This window comes from Anolis sagrei, chromosome 3, assembly GCF_037176765.1.
Source record: "Anolis sagrei isolate rAnoSag1 chromosome 3, rAnoSag1.mat, whole genome shotgun sequence".
Classification (NCBI taxonomy): Eukaryota; Metazoa; Chordata; class Lepidosauria; order Squamata; family Dactyloidae; genus Anolis; species Anolis sagrei.
The window spans coordinates 195,114,509-195,136,616 of record NC_090023.1 but is presented as its reverse complement, the minus strand read 5'-3'; the positions used below and the strand labels follow the sequence as shown (position 1 = coordinate 195,136,616).

Genomic DNA, 22,108 nt, shown 5'->3' with positions numbered 1-22,108 from the left:
TACCTCTGTCTTGTCTGGATTTAGTTTCAATCTGTTGTCCCTCATCCAGTCCGTTACAGCGGCCAAGCACCGGTTCAGGACTTCAACAGCCTCCTTAGTAGCAGGTGGAAAGGAGTGACAGAGTTGGACATCATCTGCGTACAGATGACACCGTACCCTGAAACTCCGGATGATCTCTCCCAACGGCTTCATGTATATGTTAAACAACATAGGGGACAGTACAGAACCCTGCGGGACCCCACAGTGCAATGGCCGCGGAGTCGAGCAGGTGTCCCCTAGTGACACCATCTGGGAGCGCCCCTCGAGAAAGGACTGGAGCCACTGCAGAGCAGTACCCCCAAGACCCATTCCCGCGAGACGTCCCAGAAGGATACCGTGATCGACGGTTTTCCAGGCAATGCCAAATTATAAGCTTCAGAAAGGATCCCCCCCCCCCCCCAATAGCCAAGTAACAAATGAGTTACATTTCTGGTATTCTGGAAAACTTGGTTATTTAGAGAACAATACTATTCACAAAGACCCCCCCCCCCAACCCGGTGGTGCAGCAGATTAAACCTCTGAATTTCTGAACTTGCTGACCAAAAGGTTGGCAGTTCAAATCCATGGAGCAGGGTGAGCTCCTACTGTTAGGCCCAGCCTCTGCCAACCTAGCAGTTCAAGAACATGCAAATGTGAGTAGATCAATGGGTACTGATCCGGCAGGAAGGTAAGAGTTCTCCATGCAGTCATTCTGGCTACATGGCCTTGCTACATGACCTTGGAGGTGTCTACGGACGACAACTCTTCAGCTTAGAAATGGAGATGAGCGCCACCACCACCCCACCCACCCCAGAGTCAGACATGACTAGACTTCATGTCAAGGGCAAAGATGTACCTTTTTACTATTCACAGTACAGTGAGTGAATTAATAAGGCTCCAAAATAGGTGTTTACTCTAGCAGTTTGTATTTAGCTTTGCAGTCCTAGTTGGAAAGACCCTTGTGAAAGATAACTGAAATAAATTATCTACCATTATAGCTTAATAAATAACCACCTAAACTGAGAGTAGGAATTTCTACTACCAGTCCTGATAGTCTAGTCTTGTGTTTATTCATTTAAACCATATATTTCCCAAACCATCGTGTTCCAAGTAAGTTCAGCTCCCAGGCTCAACTGGGACTTCAGGGAGTTAAAGTCCAAAATATATAGAGGAGCAGAGTTTGGAAATCACTGAGTTAAATAATATAATTGGATAGAATTATCCACACTACATGAGTCCACAGGACACACAAAAATCTAATAATGGTTGGATCTTGAAGTAAACAGTTTGATTCCAAAATAGGGGCGATCCCAGAATGTTGATTCCATTAAAATAAAATGCCATCTTTTGGAGCGCATTCCATAGGTCTCTCCTGTTCTTTCCTTTTTGAATACCTCGCTCGTTGGTAGAATACAATTATGATAACAGTTGCCGCATTGAAAAGGGCCATCAGAAGCATGATCCAGTATGAATATCCATAATTGTTGGAGGTCTTGGGTCCTCTTGGAGATGTGCAATGCTTGGTTGCCAGCTCCGCAGACAGTTCATTCACTTCCACATTCACAGGAAACAATATCAAAATCAGAAGACAGCAGACTCCTAAACATAGGAAAGAAAATGGTGCTGATATTATTTCAGGGGGAATGATCAGCCAATAAGTAATGCTTATTGGGTTTTTCCCCTCTCATGAACAAAATATACTGAATCAAAGTGTCTTGGGGTGGGAGCAAAGATCAGTACTAATGGAACAGAGTTTTAATTACTGGATGAAATGGAAGGAGTTTTAATGAAATCCAGCAGCACTTTGCTCCCTGTATTTTGTCTAATTTATGTTTACTCTGCATTTCAAGACCTCCCTGAACCTCCTCACTGGTAATATGAACACTGTGGTTTAGTCAAGTGGACAAAAACAAAACCACATGTAAACTATACATTGTATTGTCGAAGGTTTTAATGGCCGGAATCACTGGGTTGTAGTTTTTTCCAGGCTATATGGCCATGTTCTAGAGGCATTCTCTCCTGACGTTTCGCCTGCCTCTATGGCAAGCATCCTCAGAGGTAGTGAGGTCTATACATTATTTTGAGTTCTCTTTCGAGAAGGCTCATTATATATTTAATATGAACTTTGGCCCAATCATCAAACTGGGAAAGTAGAGGGACTCAGAAACCGGTCTGAGTCCCTCTACGGAGGTGAGAAAATCGGTATATAAACGTTTCAAATAAACAAATAAATTTGAAGAAGCATGGATGATGAACCCTTGGTATTTGCTGATATTTGGTTCCAAGACTTGCTGTGGATACTCAAATCCATGGATGCTCAAGTCCCATTATATCAATTAGCTTAGTAAAATGGTGTCCCTTAAATGGGAAAATCAAGCTTTGCTTTTAGGAGGCTTTTCTTTAGAGGGAAGGGATATTTTCAAGCTGTGGATGATTGAATGTGTGGATGCAGAATCCATAGATAAGGAGCAGGTGTGGGCAAACTTCAGACCTCCAGGTGTTTTGTACTTCAACTCCCAGAAACCCCACCCCTGCCTCTGGAACTCTCTCCTTAAAGAAATAAAAACAGCCCCTTCCTACTCTCTTTTAAACTACAGCTAAAACACATTTATGTTCTCTTGCATGTAGAGAGGAGGAGGATTAGAATACTATGCATAGTTATCATTTATCAGAAATGGCTGCTTAATTTTTTAAATAATTTTAATGTATTTTAAATCTAGTTAGATTTGTGTTTTGTTTTGATGTCAGATGTGTAATGGTAGATTGATTATGTCATTACTTTGTTATAGATGTGGACTTATTTCTGGGTTTCTGGGGTTGTCTATTTTGTTTAGTTAATTATGGCATTGAATTTTTGCCGTTTTTTGTTGGAGACCAACCTGAGTCCACTTGGGGAGATAGGGCGCAATATCTATCCATTGGGGATAGTTGGGGACCCCTCCCCGCAGCACCAACTGTCGCTTTGGGCCAGAGTGAAGAGAGAGGGGATCAGGGGACAGTTCCATCTTGTCTCCTGTGCTATGCTAATATTATAATATAATATAATGTATATCCATACATATTTATAATATTATAATGTAATACAATATAATACTGCTAATAATATGTTATAATTATATATTTTATATTACATGTAATATTACTAATAATGTTACAATATAATGTTATAGTACAATATAGTAATATATAATACTGATATTGTACTATGCTAATAATATAATATATTGTGTGATATATATATATATAAAGAGAGAGAGAGAGAGAGAGAGAGAGAGAGAGAGAGAGAGAGAGAAAGCCACTCTGAGTTCCCTTCGGGGTGAGAAGGGTGGCATATAAATGTTGTAAATAAATAAATAAATATTATACATAAAGTATTATTATTATTATTATTATTATTATTATTATTATTGTATGGAGGGTCAACTGTATTTGAAGTAGAGTATATCTAGATGTGACAGTTCTCTGATCCTACTTTAACAGCCAGAATTCTATTCTTGGAGTTCTCTGCTGGAGATCTCCAGCGCTCTCCCCTGAAGCAGACCTCTCTAGCCAAGAATGTCTGTTTGCAAGACATTTCCTGGCAGCTGTGGTAATAATAATAATAATAATAATAATAATACCACCTTATTTATAACCCGCCCTCTCCCCCCGAAGGGACTCAGGGCGGTTTCCAAAGAGTAACAAAAATGGCAAACAATTAATGCCTAAAACAAACAGCAATCAAGACATAAAACATGAAATAAAACGAACTCAGTATAACTTATAAAACTTTTACATAATTAAACCAAAGATTAAACTAAATGAACATAATATAACACAAGACGTCGTACCAATTAAAACACAGTACATTAAGAGCACAAAATAGAGTATAAAATCAGTGGGCTGATATGAGTATCCAATATCAAGGTGAGGATGTGTGTAAGGTATACTAATCCTCCTCTCCATAAACTAGATTACATAGGTAGGTCTTTAAAAGCTTTTTAAAGGAGAGGAGAGAGGGGGCCAATTTTAGTTATTTTGGGAAGGAGTTCCAGAGGCAGGGGGCAGCCATGGAGAACGCCCCCTCTCTCGTCCCCACCAGCCACACTTGCGACAAGGGTGGGACCGAGAGAAAGCCCTCCCCTATGGACCACAGTACTCGTGCTGGTTTGTACGAAGAGATATGGTTTTTCAAATAGTCTGGGCCTGAAGCTCATATGGCTTTATATGTAATAAACCAGTACTGTGTATTTAGCCCAGAAGCGGACCGGCAACCAATGGAGCTGCCATAACATGGGAGTGGTTCTCTCCCTGTATGGCGTTCCAGTTAGTAACTGTGATGAACTGTATTTATTTATTTGATTTCATTTATATCATTTATTTGATGGTGCTCCATGCAGTGATGACAGCCACATGACCTTGGAGGTGTCTACAGACAATGCCAGCTCTTCGACTTATAAATGGAAATGAGCACCAACCTCGAGAGTCAGACTGAACTTAGTGTCAGGGGAAAACTTTTACCTTTATCTTATCCTGCCTTTCCACCAAAATGAGACTCAAAGTAGCTTACAATGTAAGTTAAAACAAATTATCTAAAATCAAGGTTTTAAAAATCAATAATCAATTCAATTAAAACATCAAATTAAAACCATTGGAAAGCACATAGTATTTCCTGTTTTAAAAACCAGGCTTCTTGTATACCCCTTTCCTTAACCAGGATTTCCCAACTACATCATCTCCAATGAAATTGGGAAAATGTTTTTATTAAGATCCCTACTGGCTGTGTGTGGATGGTATCAGTTGTAGTCCAAGTCATCTGGAAAGCAACAGACAGGGAGGACTCTGTTGCTTCTATCTAGTACTGATATGTTTTGCAATATTAGACTCTTTTCCTACTGAATAAATTCTTTTAGTCCAAAGGCTTCTGTTACAAAAAGCAGGAGCCTCTTGAGACATATTTAGTGTAAGAAATGGAGTTATTTCAGTCGCAGGATCAGAAGGATAGCAAAATACATCAAAGGAAACCAGATGTAAGCTTAATAGGGGAATGAAGGGTTATCTCCCCAGGGAAATGTTTGACGGAGTTCATCTTACAGTCTACATATCACAACTTTCCGATGAATCTGGAAAATACTTTTCCCCCTCAAGTGTATTGCTAATTCTTTTTGCAGCAAAGTTTTGCCCTATTTTTTCAGCTTTTTTTTTTCAGTTCCAAAATGGGTCAAGTATCTAACTATGCTCACAAGTTTTAAATACCATGCGTCAAGAATGTTTGTATGGTGTATAACTATGACAGATCAAAGATCCAGGTAGGTGTGCTAGTTTTTTTTTTCAAGGAGAAATCCCAAAGGGTAATATTAGGATCCATTAAAATATCAAGGAGTAGTAAGAACAGTTCAGCAACTGCAGACCAGTCTATAGAAATTATAGAATTTTCACTAATGCAAAGGAGAAGAACAATATTCCATCATTAACAGAATGAGGCAACTATGAGTCCCAGAGTTACAAACATCCAACTTACAAAAGACTCACAGTTAACAACGGTGCTGAGACAACAGGAAGTGAGAGAAATCTACTAGGAAGGAAAATACACTCTTGAAAGGGTGAACTTCTGCAATGTGCTTTACATTGGGCTACCTTTGTACCAAGTTTGGAAACTCCAGTTAGTACGAAATACAGCAGCCAGATTGGTCACAGGAACATCCAGGAGTGAGCCTATTACATCACTACTAAAGCCACTCACTGGCTGCCAATGAGTTTCTGGGCAAAGCACAAAGTGTTGGTTTAGACCTTGAAATCCCTACATGGTTTGGGTCCAGGTTACCTAAAGGATTACCTTCTTCCGTAGAATCCACCCTGCATACTGAGGTCCTATGGGGGTGGTTAGTTACCCCAGCCAACTAGAACCTGACTGGCAACCTTACTCAGAGGAAGTTTTTACTGGCTACCCCAAGACTGTGGAACAATCTGCTGGAAGATCTCCAACAGCTAAATGAGCTGTCAGAATTTTAAAACCATCTGGCAGTCTTACCCAGTCAGTTTTAATCACAATTTTTAAACTCGTGTCTTATGTTTTATCTTTGTTCTAAGTATTTTAATGTGTATTTTCGTAGAAATATGCTTTAATATGTGTATTATGTTGAATGTTTTTATTTATTTATTATTTATTTATTTATTTTTTGCATTTATTGACCGCCCCTCTCAGCCCGAAGGCGACTCGGGGCGGTGAACAGCAACAAAAAAGGACAGAGTACAATAAATCTAGACAATACAAACCAGACAATACAACATAACATATACTTATACTAAAAAATCCGCTTCGCCGAGTCCTGGGGTCATAGCCAGTTTCATAATCCTAGTCCATTCCAGTGTCGCTCACGATACTCTCAGTTGAAGGCCTGCTCGAAGAGCCATGTTTTCAGGCCTCTCCGAAAGGCCAACAAGGAGGGCGCCTGTCTAACTTCAGCAGGGAGGGTGTTCCACAGCCGGGGGGCCACCACCGAGAAGGCCCGCTCTCTCGTCCCCGCCAGCCGTGCCTGTGAGGCAGGCGGGACCGAGAGAAGGGCCTCCCCGGATGATCTCAAGGCCCTCGTGGGCTCGTAGGCCGAGATGCGGTCTGCAAGGTATTTTGGGCCGGAACCGTTTAGGGCTTTGTAGGATAATACCAGCACCTTAAATTGGGCCCGGTAGCGAATCGGCAGCCAGTGGAGCTGGGACAGCAGGGGCGTTGTATGCTCTCTGCGCCCTGCTCCTGTTAACACCATGGCTGCCGCGCGTTGGACTAGCTGTAGCTTCCGGGCCGTCTTCAAGGGCAGCCCCACGTAGAGAGCGTTGCAGTAGTCGAGGCGGGATGTGACCAAAGCGTGTACCACCGTGGCCAAGTCAGACTTCCCAAGATACGGGCGCAGCTGGCGCACGAGCCTAAGCTGTGCAAATGCTCCCCTGGTCACCGCTGAAACCTGAGGCTCCAGGCTCAGCGATGAGTCCAGGGTCACACCCAAGCTGCGAACCTGCGCCTTCAAGGGGAGTGCGACCCCGTCCAGCACAGGCTGTAACCCTATACCCTGTTCGGCCTTGCGACTGACCAGGAGTACCTCTGTCTTGTCTGGATTTAATTTCAGTTTGTTCGCCCTCATCCAGACCATTACAGCGGCCAGGCACCGGTTCAGGACTTCGACGGCCTCCTTAGTAGCAGGTGGGAAGGAGTGACAGAGTTGGACATCATCTGCGTACAGGTGACACCGCACCCCGAAACTCCGGATGATCTCACCCAGCGGCTTCATGTAGATATTAAACAGCAAGGGGGACAAGATGGAACCCTGAGGAACGCCACAGATCAATGGCTGTGGCGCTGAACAGGAGTCCCCCAGCAACACCTTCTGAGTACGACCCTCCAGAAATGACCGGAGCCACTGCAAAGCAGTGCCCCCAAGACCCATCTCTGCAAGGCGCCCCAGAAGAATACCGTGGTCGACAGTATCGAAGGCCGCTGAGAGGTCCAGGAGCACCAACAGGGACACACTCCCCCTGTCTAGCTCCCGGCGCAGATCATCCACTAAGGCGACCAAGACCGTCTCGGTACCATGTCCCGGTCTGAAACCAGACTGTGCCGGATCCAGAATATCCGTGTCTCTCAAGAATACCTGGAGTTGTGAGGCCACCACGCTTTCCATGACTTTGCCCAAGAAGGGAAGATTGGAAACAGGCCGAAAGTTGTCCAATTTGGTGGGGTCGAGTGATGGTTTCTTCAACAGCGGCTTTACAATAGCCTGTTTTAGGCTCGCTGGAATCTTGCCTTCCCGAAGGGAGGCATTAACCACCACCGTTACCCACTCGGCCAATCCCCCTCTGGCCTCTTTCAGAAGCCAGGATGGGCAGGGGTCTAGGATGGACGTGGTGGGTCTCATTCCTCCAAGTATCTTGTCCACATCCTCGGGTTTCACAAACTGAAAAGAATCCAACAAAATCGGACAAGCAGGTGCTTGAGTCACATTCACAGAGACTGCATCTAATGCGGCGTCCAGCCCAGCGCGGATCAAAGCGACTTTGTCTGCAAAGAACCGAGCAAATGCTTCACAGCGTGCTGCCGAGTTGTCAGGGCTCCCACCTGAAGTTGGGGGAGTTAAAAGACCTCTGACAACCCGGAACAACTCCGCCGGACGGTTTTTAGCAGACGCAATAGTGGCCGCAAAGAAGGTTTTCTTTGCGGCTTTTATTGCCGCGGCATATGCCCTTAAAAAGGACACGAACCGTGTTCGGTTTGACTCGCTTGGGTCTGAGCGCCACACGCTCTCTAGAACCCTCTTCTTTCGCTTCATCGCTGCCAGCTCCTCAGTGAACCAAGGGGCTGGTTTAGCTCGGTTACTCGAGAGGGGACGTTCCGGAGCGATCTTGTCAATAGCCCTGGTCATCTCCCCATTCCAGAGAGCGACCAAGGCCTCGACATGATCACCTACCGCGGCGGCGGGAAACTCCCCAAGAGCCGTCAGGAATCCACTCGGATCCATTAGCCTCCTGGGGCGGACCATCCTAATGGGTCCTCCACCCTTGCGGAGGTTAGGGGACGCAGTGAGTCTAAATCTAATCAGGAAGTGGTCGGACCATGGCAACGGAGAGCTAGACAACTCCTCCACACCGCCACCTTGCTCCCATCCCTGACAGAAAACCAAGTCCAATGTGTGTCCAGCGCAGTGGGTGGGGCCAGTTACTCGTTGGGACAGCCCCATGGTTGCCATGGCGGACATGAAGTCCTGAGCCGCACCTGTGAGGGTTGCCTCGGCGTGGATGTTGAAGTCCCCCAGCACAAGGAGCCGTTGGGACTCCACCGCCAGGCTCGAGACCACCCCCGCTAGCTCAGGTAGGGAGACTGTAGTGCAGCGAGGTGGACGGTACACTAGCAGAATCCCTATTCTGTCCCGGTCACCCACCCTCAGGTGGACGCATTCAAAATTTGTGGTCTGCGGGATGGGGCTCCTGGTTAGATGGATGGAATCTCTATAGACCACTGCGACACCGCCTCCCCGTCCTCCGGCTCTTGGTTGGTGTTGCACGGCGAAACCTGGAGGACAAAGCTGGGAGAGGTTTACGCCCCCCGCTTCATCCAACCAGGTCTCCGTGATGCACGCCAGATCTGCCCGCTCCTCCAGGATTAAATCCTGGATCCAAGATGACTTTCCGTTGACAGACCTGGCGTTCAACAACACCACCTTCAAGCCAGAGGGCCCGCTCACCTGGTTACACCAATTTACCTTCGGAGACCGATTGGGAATAGTTAATTTGGATAAGCGGTCCGAATTAAGCCGAATTCGAGGTCTCCGTCTCCCGCATCTCCTCCTTCCCACCACGACCTCTATGGGGGCCCCACGGCTAGTGGAACACCTCCCCCCCTCCATGCCGCAGTTCAGAGCCATACGATCCCTTTCTTCTACACTTGTTGTTAGGCTTATAGGTTCTTGCCAACATCCCCTCACCCTCTCCTCCCCCCTCCCCACCCCATCTTCACTCGTAAGCTCCCGCACACCACCTCTTCTGCCCCCTCCGCTACAAAAAAGCAACAGGAACAATACACAAATAGGGGCAGGGGACCACATGGGTAGCAGCAATACAGATAGTAATTGATGGTAATTGATGTTCCGACTGCTACAGTGGGACAGTTCATAAAGTGCTTAGAATTGGGAGCAGATCGTCAGTTAACGTGATGATCGTAATTAGCTAGCAGCAGCACACATTCAAAGGCACATTAATAAAGTGCAAGGTCTAAAAGCGCATTAATAAAGTGCAGATCTCAGTAAAGTGCTAGGTCTAAAGTGCTCTAACTAATGATAATAAAGTGCGGCATAGAGGGTCGGGGGAAGGGGCGAAGTGCTGGTGCAATCTGGCAATCGAGGCAGGCGCCTAAGTGCTCTTATCCTATTACAGATGGCAAATGACAACACTGGTTGCCCGGAATGGACTGGTTGGAATTATACAACTCCTATTATGGATGGTGGTGATGGTAATTAATTGAATATTGCCGTGACCCCAGAGTATCTAGACGGATTGTAAGCCAGCGGATGGGCTTCCGGAGTTGGTAACTCGGGGGTGGGGCAGCACAGATAGACAGTTAACACTCTTGCTCAGCGAGAAAGCCGGTCTGCACCAAGGTGGGTCTATACAATGGTCAGGCCCCTGTAGGAGTCTCGAAAGGCCTGTCAGCAAAGAGGCCAGGCACACACGTTGATCTCTACCTGGGTGGTTCCCAGGGCCCCAGTCTCCGCGTCTCCGTGCCTACAGGGCGGATTCGCCCAAAGATGGCGAGCTCGCTTCAAGCTGGAAGGTGGGGACGAGCTCGTCCGGCAACGATGACCTCCTCGGACGGTTCCTCCAGGGACCAGGCCTCTAAGTCGGCAGGGTGGGCTCTCCTGATGGTGGGGGACAGCCTCCCGACCCAGCCGCGGCTCGGCGCCAGCACTATCTTGCCAATGATTATGTGTTTTTAGCAGTTTTGTCATCTGTCTCAAGCCATGAGGAGAGGCGGGAAATAATAATAATAATAATAATAATAATAATAATAATAATACATAAATACTGCATCCTTCTTGGATCCAGAACAAATTTAGGAGCAGTGTTATCACTTTGCGTCTTAATCAACTATATTTATAGTAGTTGAGTGTGCCAAATTATGCTTAGTTCGGTTTACACTGAAAACTACAGGTTCATTTAGATTTGGAAGGCTGTTTCTAGCATATATAGGCTTTGCATACTAGTTCTTTATCAATTTTAGTTTAGTTTAATTTGGCTCTTGATGAATTTTTGGTTTGTTTCAGGCTATCTATCAGATGTTTATTGAGCTTGGGCTTCATTGCTCTTTTGGACTTTTCATTATTTGTCAGAAAATAAAATTTATGAAGGATTTTAATATAAACATTTCAGTTAGTGCAGAATTTAAACCATGCTATAAAATATGATTCTCTGATTTCAAATCTCACATAAACAAATAGTTCCATGCATTGTTGACTTTGACTTTTAAAAATCTTTTGAGTTAACAATTACATAATCATATTGCATTATCAAGTTTTCAAAAATATTCCAAAGTGCAATGCACATTACTTACCAGAAATGCAATTCCAGGTGTAGACTCCAATAGGACCCAAAAAGGTTTGATAAGGATTGCTAATGGCATTATACGATGTAAACACAAAACTGAGGAAGGTGCTAAACAAATGAAGAACCAGCAGAAGGATAATTATAATGTTGAAAGTCTTCATTGTGGTATTTTCCAGTAAATCTGTAACTGAAAAATAATATTTCGGATATCAAAAGCTGCAGAGATTAATACTTTAGGTATTATGTGAAAAGATTTCTATGAATTATGATGTAAAAAGCTAAAAATATGCACCCATGCTAAGAAACAGTAGATGCGCATGAAGGCCATCACCAAATACGATTAGGCATGTTTGATTCTCTAGAGAGTATAATTATCTATAAGCAGAGCCTGTGAAGCATGACCTAAATCTTAGGACATGTTTAGCTCATTCAGTGTTTTCACAACCCTTCCATGGAATTCTTGAGTGATTATTTGTATTTTATTTCCAGCAATTGGACAGTTTGAACTAAAAACTAAACCAAACAACAAATGTCAACTCAACTTTTCAGGCACTCATATTAGTGAAAACAAACATTTGCAAGGAATCAAAATTGAGACTTTGGGGGCAGTTAGAAAGATGAGGCAGGGCACCAGAAATATATATATTTGTGCAAAGTGAGTCTAACCCTGTGATTGGTTTTCCTGAGCTAAGCAGGATCTCAATGATACCCCGATCCTTGATGTAAATATATGTGTGCTTCTGTCTGCCGGGCATTCTATTTTCAAACCCACTGTATATCAAGGATGCGTTTGGAGAAGATAACTGGGACACTCGCTTCTCACCATTGGTATTCTGGCTAAACCAAATGACAATTTTAGTCTAGCAACCTCAGGAAAGTTAGGTGATCCCTACTTTTACTGTAATTGGAATTTAGGAAAGGCGTTCTTTTCTTGCTTGCTTTTTGCATTGTTGAAAAGCAGCCCGAGCAATAGTTAATGTTTGTGAATTGGTAAATCAATTTCTGGTTTTGGCTAGCTTTAAAGGTGCAAGACCAGGCATGGGCAAACTTCAGCACTTTTGTGTTTGGACTTCAACTCCCATAATTCCTAACAGCCAGTAAGTTGACTGAGATTTCTGGGAGTTGAAGTCCAAAACACCTGGAGAGCCAAAGTTTGCCCATGCCTATGCTAGACTATTTTCAAGATACTGCAGCTATTTTGACTATAAAGCTCAGCACTTTGGACAACTTCATTAACAAATGGGTTAAAATCTGGAGTAGACTCATTACATCATTGATATAGAAGCCAGCAGCAATCACTGTATACCATACAGATAAAATGGAGCTCCCAGTGGTACAGTGGGTTAAACCGTTGTGCCAGCAGGACTACTGACCGATAAGTTAGTGTTTCAGTCTGGGGAGAGAGGGTTGAGCTCCCTGTCGGCTTCAGCTCCCCATGTGGGGACATGAGAGAAGCCTTTCACAAGGATGGCAAAAAATCAAACATACAGGAGTTCCCTGGGCAATGTCCTTGCAGATGGCCAATTTTCTCATAGCAGAAGCGACTTGCAGTTTCTCAAGTCACTCTTGACACAGAAAAAACCCCAGACAGATTAAAGTTATGATTAATACAATAAATGCTGATTGTCCTTTTGAAGTTATGATTAATAGAATAAATGCTATAAATGATAATTACAATAAATGCTGATTGGCCTTTTCCATTGTTAAACATCATCGAATTAAATGTTTGATATTGTAACAACATGACGTTTCAGATGCATGCTGCATCTTCTTTGCTCTGTGATTTCACAAACAGAGCATTGTTATGTCTTAAGAATTAAAACAGAGGTATTTCTGATACATAAATAACATTATTTAATATCCTACTTTTTTTTCCAAGTACAGAATTTAGGGCAGCTTTTTTCTTTTTAGCAAGTACATTTTGTGAGCAAAACTGTCAAATTTGCCTCTGTGTGTGTGAAATGAGCATGGAAAGGAAGAATACGAATGCTGAATGGAATTCTTTTAATTTTAACAAGATATTTAAAGTTATATATGACTATTCTTCTAACTATGGTGGCAGACTATGTGGTTAAAGATACAATTCAGTTGTCCCTTTGCATCCACAATTCAGCACCGAAGAATTCAACCATCCATTGATAGAAAATATTTCTAAAAACCCAAAGAAGTTAAACTTGATTTTGTTATCTATATAAATAAAAATGTAATGTTCATTTGTGGGATTAACATAACTCAAAAACCACTGGAGAAATTGCTGCCAAATTTGGCCACAAGACACCTACTAACCCAAGGAGTGATCATCACTAAAAAAAAAAAGAAAAGATTTTGTCATTTGGGAGTTGTAGTTGCTGGGATTTCTAGTTAACCTACAATCAAAGAGCCTTCTGAACTCCACCAATGATGGAATTGAACCAAATGTGGCACACAGGACTCCCATGACCAACAGAAAACACTAAAAGGGTTTGGTGGGCATTGACCTTGAGTTTTTGGAGTTGTAGTTCACCTACATCCAGAGAGCACTGTAGACTCAAATTATGATGGATCTGGACCAAACTTGGCACAAATATTCCATTTGCCCAAATATGGACACAGATAGAGTTTGGGGAAAATAGACCTTGATATTTGGGAGTTGTATTTACTGGGATTTACAGTTCACCTACAAACAAAGAGCATTTTGAATCCCACGAATGACAGAATTAGGGAAAACTTCTCACACCGAACCCCCATGACCAACAGAAAATACTTAAGGCCCTCCTTCACCAGGGCAAGAAAACGTAATCAAAGCCTTCCTGACAAAAGGACTTCCAGCCATATATATATAAATAGATATATATGATTCTCGCGCACACACATATAATATAGATTTGAAAGGGACCCCTAAAGAAGGACAATTATATGTTGCATGTTCCAGAGAAGGCACATAAGACAAACTCCACATCAACACTGACAAAGAAACAACAAGAAATACCGTTTACCCACAAGTATAAAGAAATTACATATATTAGAAACCAACACTTTCTCATTACTTTATTTTCCAGATCAGCAGACTGGGCCACAGCAATGCGTGGCAGGGGATGGCTAGTCTTATATAAGTGACATGTTTTACTATAACATTTACTATAACATAATGGGACAGAAATATCCACAGACTTTGATATCCATAGGGGTCAACCTGTAACCAACTCATAGCAGATATCAAGGTCTCACTTCAGACAGTATGTCGAGTAGATTTTCTCCCGGATAACACAAGAATTGAAAAAATGTTGGGAGGCAAATAAAAACTTCTAAAGGTGTGCCAAGTCATTCTGCTTCTATTCTGAGAAGTCCACAAAGCTATGGTTGTTTATTACAGCATATAAATCATTAATGGCAGCCTATTAAGAGTGTGATTAAGGTTGGTGTGCTTTGCACTGTTGAACATCCATGATGTAAAAGTGATGATCAAGTACACTGTTCAGCAGAATAGCACCCACAATAAATTTCAAGGATAATATCAGAAGCCTTTATTAGTTGTCCAGCAAGGCTACTAATTAACTGACCTTTTATTATATGAGCAAATTGCTCTTGCGAGAAAATTCCTAGCTGCTCAAGAACTGCTGTATAACAGCAACTACTTCATTGCAGTGTTTTACAGCACTTCCTACATTTTGTTCCTGTGCCCAGTTAGCTGCCTTCACCTTTTCATCTATACACATAATAAAAGTGAAAAATGTGTATATGTGTATGTGGCACAGGTGTGTCCACTCATACAGACAGTCTCTGGCCTCCACAAACAGGCTATAGTTCCAAGTGCTGAGAAGCCTCCGAAGGCACTCCCTCAACTGACATTGCAGGTTATAGCGAGCTCCATGAACATGAAGCCCGAACGCTGCCAATGTCCTCCCCAAACACTATGGCCCACCATCCAATGAATGCTTTCATTTGGGGAACATTTCATCTTAGATTTGACGTGTTTCCTCTGCCACAGGATGACATCCCAGGTTTACCAAATTAATATTACCAAACTTCGAAAAACAAACAACGCCTTTCTCAAATAACCCGAGCACCACTGGATCCCCAAGCTAGTGGCTTAATAAACATCATCAGACTTTGGCTTCGATCTCACATGCCCTAAGTATAGCAAAAATGTCCACACATAGAGGTATGCTGAACCAACACTTCACAATCCCCATACAGAAGAGCAACATTGTGCAACACATGTCAATGGCTAGGTGTCATTGTACAGTGTGCCATAAGCAATGAGCTGTGAGCAATGTCCAAACATGATGTGCAACTGCAATGCACAATGAGCACAGAATGTAAACCCAGTGCACAATATTGTTGTATGTGTGACTCCATTTGGGTTGCTGTGAGCAGAATACTTCTGTTGTGCTTTGATTAATCATTTATCCATCATGCACAATGCATCTTACATATGTGTATGACACTAATACAATGCTAACCATTGTTTCACTACTCTAGCATATGGTGTATGCCATTGCTTGCACTTTATTGGACTATAAAATTATACTGTCAGTTTTACACAATAGTTACTTTGCTCTGTCTGCCTATTATGTCAATCTTAGTTGTACTTTTTATAGTATCCAGTGTCTTTTAGAAAAACAGTTATTGGATACAACAACCTAATTGTAGTTTTAAAAAGGAAATGCTGGGCCTTAAACAAGGATTTGTGAAGGAAATTAAAATAAGTTATCACATCACAGCAATAAAAGCAGTCCAAACTTTGATGATATGATTTTTAAGCATGCAGATGATAAAAGATCAACAATCTCATTAAGGGGCACAGAAAGTTAAGAAAATGACCATTTAAGCATTGTGAAAACATATTTTGGATAGATTATAAATAGGATCCTTGTTTGGAGGAAAGACTGGATAATAATTTAACTAATACATCTACAGTAGTACAATAAAATAAATGGCTAGACATCTCAAAACTTGACAAGCCATTTTGGACTGCTGTTCATATTGTAATGCCAAATTTTAAATGAAAATTCCAAATGGTACGTCATTTGAAACTAAAAGAGAAGCTGTCACAACTTATCAGGAGGTAATACTTCAATATAACAAGAAAACTAGAGGCCTGCTACAATCCATTGAGACATATAGCTGCTTGAAATCCAAATGTCATTGAAGTTGCTTTGGCCAGTTTCAAGACAAAAATTACAAATAAGGAAGTGCTTCCTGAAAGCCACAAAAGATTATATGCTTTAACCCATTGAGGAATGAATATATATATATATATATATATATATATATATATATATATATTCTCCTTGATTCATGTTTGGGTGCTGTATTTAGTGGTCGCTATGTAGACTTGTCCACAGTTGCATGGTATACAGTAGACTCCTGCAGAGGTGAGAGAATCCCTCTTGTCCTTAGCTGCACATAGCATTTGTTGGATTTCCTTAGTGGATCATTAAAGGCACTGCAGACTATTTCAACCCGAGAAGTCAGCCATAGCAGAGCACCTGATGAGCCAACCTGGACACAGTATATTATCTGGGAACACAGAAATGCTGGACCACTCTAACAATCACCATGTCAGACTAAACAGAGAAGCCATTAAAATCTACAAGCATGTGGACAATTTCAACAAAAAGGAGGAAACCGTGCGCATGAACAAAATCTGGCTACCAGTATTTAAAAAAACTCTAAAATCAGGACAGTAAATAAAGAGCAACACTCAAAAAACAGGGGAATTCCAGACATGAAACAATCAGGGCCAGCTAACACCTCTCAACAAAGGATTTCCCCAGCAGTAAGCAGCCAGGCTTTGAAGCTGTAAGGCCATTAAATGTTAATCAAGTTGACCAATTGCAATATTCACACTTGCCTCAAACAGACAAGCGTTCTTTCTCTCACCCTGGACATTCCACAGATAGATAAACCCAAATTTCCTAGTTTCCAACAGACCTCAGAACCTCTGAGGATGCCTGCCATAGATGTGAGTGAAATGTCAGGAGAGATTGCTTCTGGAACATGGCCATAAACCTTGGAAAACTCACAACAACCCAATCTCTTTCATGCATCTTTTTGCAAAGCTTAGCAACAGGAGTATGTGAACACTTTCCAGACGTTTAAACGTTATTTTCTCTCTCTCTCTTATCAATTATTCACTCGGTGCATTTAGTATGCATCCGTCTTGCATTTTAGAAGCTCTGCCCTTAGAACTAGGAACAATAAATAAGTCAACAATTTGGAGACTACCAAGGACACTTGCTAAAATTCTGGAAACAAAATATAAAACCTTTCCTTTGACTTCAACTTCTGTGGCCTAGATATGTGAGGATTGTATCAAAAAAGAGAAGACACAGGGTTTTTTTGCTATCAATTCAGGATGTTCTTGAGAAAGTTTCATTCATTCCAACTGTTTGGCTTATTTTTCTTAATGAATACACAATGACTCCATCTGTGTGAATGACATAATCCTGGGAGAATAACTATAAATCAGTATGACAACTCATTATAAGGGGAAATGGAATCTTTATGAATATATATATATATATATATATATATATAATCTTTATATGTGTGTGTGTGCGCACGCGTGCATGTGTGTACACACACACATGGTATTATACTGTTCACATGATAGACTATGAAATGTGAGGAATTAGCTATCTGGAACATCACTAGGAATTAGAATGTTTCATTTCTGTAATTTGTAGAATATTATAAAAGTTCTAAATAACTTTTCATATATACTCATGTATAAGTTAACCTCATGTCTAGAGTAGTTTTTGGACCCAAAATTATAACATAAACCAAAATTGTGTATTTTAATTTTGCCTATGAATAAGTCAACCCTGATCCCACATTTTCTATCACATTTCCTTATTTAGCCCAGTAAACTGTGGGAATACTGTCTGGACAGCACTATTCCGCAGTCCACAACCGGAAATAGTCGTTTTATCCCACACCTTCCAAGAAGACACAGAATAAACCCATTATTTAATTAATTAGCTTCAAACCAGGGTTTCCTGGTTTGTAGTGAATTAATTTTGGACTGCCCAGAACATTGTGTGGACAGCCCCTCCTTTATTGCCCTAGATACCATAATAAAGGTACTGTTTGGATGGGCCCTAGGTCTTCCAATATGACTCTATGGCCAACTTCCACTGGATCACATTGGAGGACTAGAAAATCTTAAAGAGCTGTTATTTCTAGAAATCTCTATATCCTCCAGTATAACTGGAGGAGGTTTACCATAGAGTCAAACTGGAGTACCTTGGGATTGCTAGAGAGAACACTTCAGATCAAATCCATGAATAACCAAATCTGCTAGAATCAAAGCCACAAATATGGAGAGACAAACATCCTTCTAAAAATTGGTTTACTGGTCTTTATTTCCTTCTGATACTCTTGCTTTCCACATAACTAACCATGTATAAACAAATGAGAAAAAGATATGGCCTGAAGTCCATAATGCTCAAGTACAAAAACTGGATCCAACCAAACTGTTGTCAACAACAATGGCCCATTCATTGCAATGGTTATTTACCTTGGAAAATGCTGTCTGGTTTGCCAATTCCTTGAAGCACATTTCTTGAGCAAAGTCCTTCAAAAAGTCCATATGTAACGGTGATCACCACTGTTGAATTTCCTTCTTTGTAGTTGATTTTACTTGAGACCCAGTTTTTGGTTGCAAGGACACAGCAAACTATCACAAAGGAGCAGATACTGGTCAAAGACGCTGAGGCAAACATCAAGGATTTTCGCCGGGATGGCATTTTGTCAAACCGAATTTTTTTTCCCTGAAATGACTTAAGATCTTTCCTTCCCCACTTTCCTTAGTTCTTCAGCTGTTTTAACAAGAAATTGACTCAGCAGAAGCTTTTCTTCTACTACTAATGAGTAAGAGCATTGTCACTGGTATCTGCGCTGGCAGAAAGTTGTGCCCATAAACTTTGGACTAACAGCAGTGGTAATAAAGATGTAAAGCAGATGAACTCTGGTCTGCAGGAAAGTGTTACCACAGTAACCGGGAAAGCCTTCCAATCATGAACAGGAAAGATTTCCATATTCCTTTCGCTTGTTAGTTAATTGCAGTTCAATAAAAGACTGTGGAAAACATATATTTCCATTTCCATGTAATTTTGTTCACACAAAACTTTTTGTGGCATTCTTTTATTATAAACTGTTGGGACTAATTCAAAGGTCAAGTCTGTCTTTGTAATTATTTCCTGAAAGCAATAAATAACCAATAGCAGATTGTAATTACGCACATACCACACCCTCCTTCTTGTCTCTTCCTCATTTATGTCTTTGTTTGCAATGGAAAAGAACTCACTACAATTCAATTGTATATAATTCTATTAGAAACAGGTGTACAAGTACTATGATTAGACTAGATTTAGGTCTCAAAATGATTATCTTTCTTCTGACCAGGTAGAGTTTATCTTTCCATCATAAAATAGCCACATTAAAGCTATGCCTTCTATTTCTGTTATTTTATTTTATTCGTTTGCTTACTTTTTAACATTTCTCTAATGTTGCATCTCAGGGTTTACAACAGTGGTTCTCAACCATGTTTTGGCCTACAACTCCTAGAAATCCTAGCCAGTTTACCAGCTGTTAGGATTTCTGGGAGTCAAAGGGGACCCACAGGTTGAGAACCACTGGTTTACAAGATACTCACTTACTGGATGTCTAAAGTTGATTTTACATCATTAACCTTCAGTGTTTATTTTGGAAACTGTTTGGAAAGTAGAAAGTTTTCCAAATAATGTTGGAAACTAGTTTCCAACAGACCTCACAACTTCTGAGGATGCCTGCCATAGATGCAGGTGAAACGTCAGGAGAGAATGCTTCTAGAACATGGCCAAATAACATGAAAAACCTACAACAACCCAGTGTTGGAAACTGTTTGGAAGGAAGTCAGTTTGCTCATTTAGACAAGTGAGGTCACAATGTGAAAGCATAGAATTTGTATCTAATATAAACTGAATGTTTTAGGGTACATCTATAATTAATGCAGTTTGACACCACTTTAACCACCATGGCTTGATGCTATGGAATGCTATGGAATCATTGGAGTTGTAGTTTTACAAGGTCTTTACAAGGTTCTATCTGCCAAAGAGGGCTGGTGCCTCACCAAACTACAATCCCCATGATCCCTTAGCACTGAGCCATGGCAGTTAAAATTGTGCCAAGCTGCATCAATTCTACAGTCTGGATCTAGAACATAGATGCAGCCGTCGTCTGTTTCTTAGACATAAGCTCCACTGATTTCAGGGGATTTACTTTTGAATAGATATCCTCAATCATCACATCATTTTCTGTTGTTTAAAAGTAGAACATATTCAATTGATAATATCCCAGCTCATGGAGGGGTTAATGTGAATCTCTGGTTGTATGAGAATGGATTCTTAAAAATCTTATTTGCCCTCAACACCTTTCCTTGGTTCCAGATATCAAAAGTGGAGAACTGTTGGTCTCCTGGAATGATTCAACTACAACTCCCACCAGTTGTTTACAAGACCCCTTGCTAACTAAGGCTTCTCTGAATTCTGATACGGCTTTTTATCCACTCATGTTGTCCTTCCTCTCAAAAGCAAAATAAACAAAGAAAATATAGATACAGGAACATTTTCTTATTTTATACTAGCCATCCCCTGCCATGTGTTGCTGTGGCTCAGTCTGTGTATATGTGTTTTGTGTATGTATATATGTGTGTGTGTGTATATATATATTTGTGTATATCTATATAAATAAAAATGTAATGTTCATTTGTGGGATTAACAGAATTCAAAAACCACTGGACGAATTGACACCAAATTTGGGCACAAGACACCTAACAACCCAATGTATGTCCTTCACAAAAAAATGATTTTGTCATTTGGGAGTTGTAGTTACTGGGATTTATAGTTCACTTACAATCAAAGAGCATTCTAAAACCCACCAACGAAGGAATTGAACCAAACTTGGCACACAGTTCTTCCATGAACAACAGAAAATACTGGAAGGGTTTGGTGGGTAGTGTCCTTTGGTTTTGGAGTTGTAGTTCACCTACAACCAGAGAGCACTGTGGACTCAAACAATGATGGATCTGGACCAAACTCTACACGGATATTCAATATGCCCAAATGTGAACACTGGTGGAGTTTGGGGAAAATAGAATCTTGACATTTGGGAGTTGTAGTTGCTGGGATTTATAGTTCATCTACAATCACAGAGCATTCTGAACCCCACCAACGATAGAACTGGGCCAAACCTCCCACACAGAACCCCCTTGTGGGCCACAGCAGCGTGTGGCAGGGGATCGCTAGTGTGTATATGTATGTGTTTGCGTGTATGTATGTGTGTGTGTGTGTATATATATATATATATAGTTTTGTGCATGCATTGTAATGCATTTTTATTTTTATTTTTAGCTTTTTAAGTCCCTTCTGCTGTGTTTTTCCGTGTTTTTATGAGTGATGGTCACTCGTTGGCCTGATAGGTGTATTGTGTCCAAATTTAGTGTAAATTCGTCCAGTGGGTTTTTTTGGGTTTATGTTAATCCCACAAACTAACATTACATTTTTATTTATATAGATATAAGCAACTGGATGCAGAAATCAATATAGAATTTGGGCTTCTTTAGTGAAAGCTATACTTTCATTTAATTTTTGGTATTTTTTTAATCCAATATACACTTACATTTCAAGAAATGATCACAGTTTTTGAAGATTGACATTATCCTAGTTATGTGTGCATCATCACATAAAATCTGTTAGGAAAGTATTATTGGTGCAGCATAACATATAGTGAGCCCTTGGTATCTATTCATGTTTGTCCCAGGTCCCATCATGGATACCAAAATCATAGATACTCAAGTCCCAGTAGGAGCCCCCGGTGGCACAGTGGGTTAAAGCCCTGTGCCGGCAGGACTGAAGACTGACAGGTCGCAAGTTCGAATCTGGGGAGAGGCGGATGAGCTCCCTCTATCAGCTCCCGCTCCTCATGTGGGGACATGAGAGAAGCCTCCCACAAAGATGATAAAACATCAAAATAATCCGGGCGTCCCCTGGGCAACGTCCTT

The 22,108-nt window shown here is 41.4% G+C and overlaps 1 protein-coding gene across 1 annotated transcript; it reads right to left on the bottom strand.

Moving 5' to 3' along the window:
* Positions 1–1,206: 1,206 nt before the first annotated feature.
* Positions 1,207–18,815, bottom strand: CLRN3 (clarin 3). Its single transcript, XM_060766825.2, has 3 exons — positions 18,587–18,815; positions 11,090–11,269; positions 1,207–1,617 (listed from the first exon to the last, which is right to left on the bottom strand). Exons 1-3 carry the CDS (start codon positions 18,813–18,815, stop codon positions 1,346–1,348), a joined length of 681 nt encoding a protein of 226 aa, XP_060622808.2. The 3' UTR covers positions 1,207–1,345.
* Positions 18,816–22,108: the final 3,293 nt, after the last annotated feature.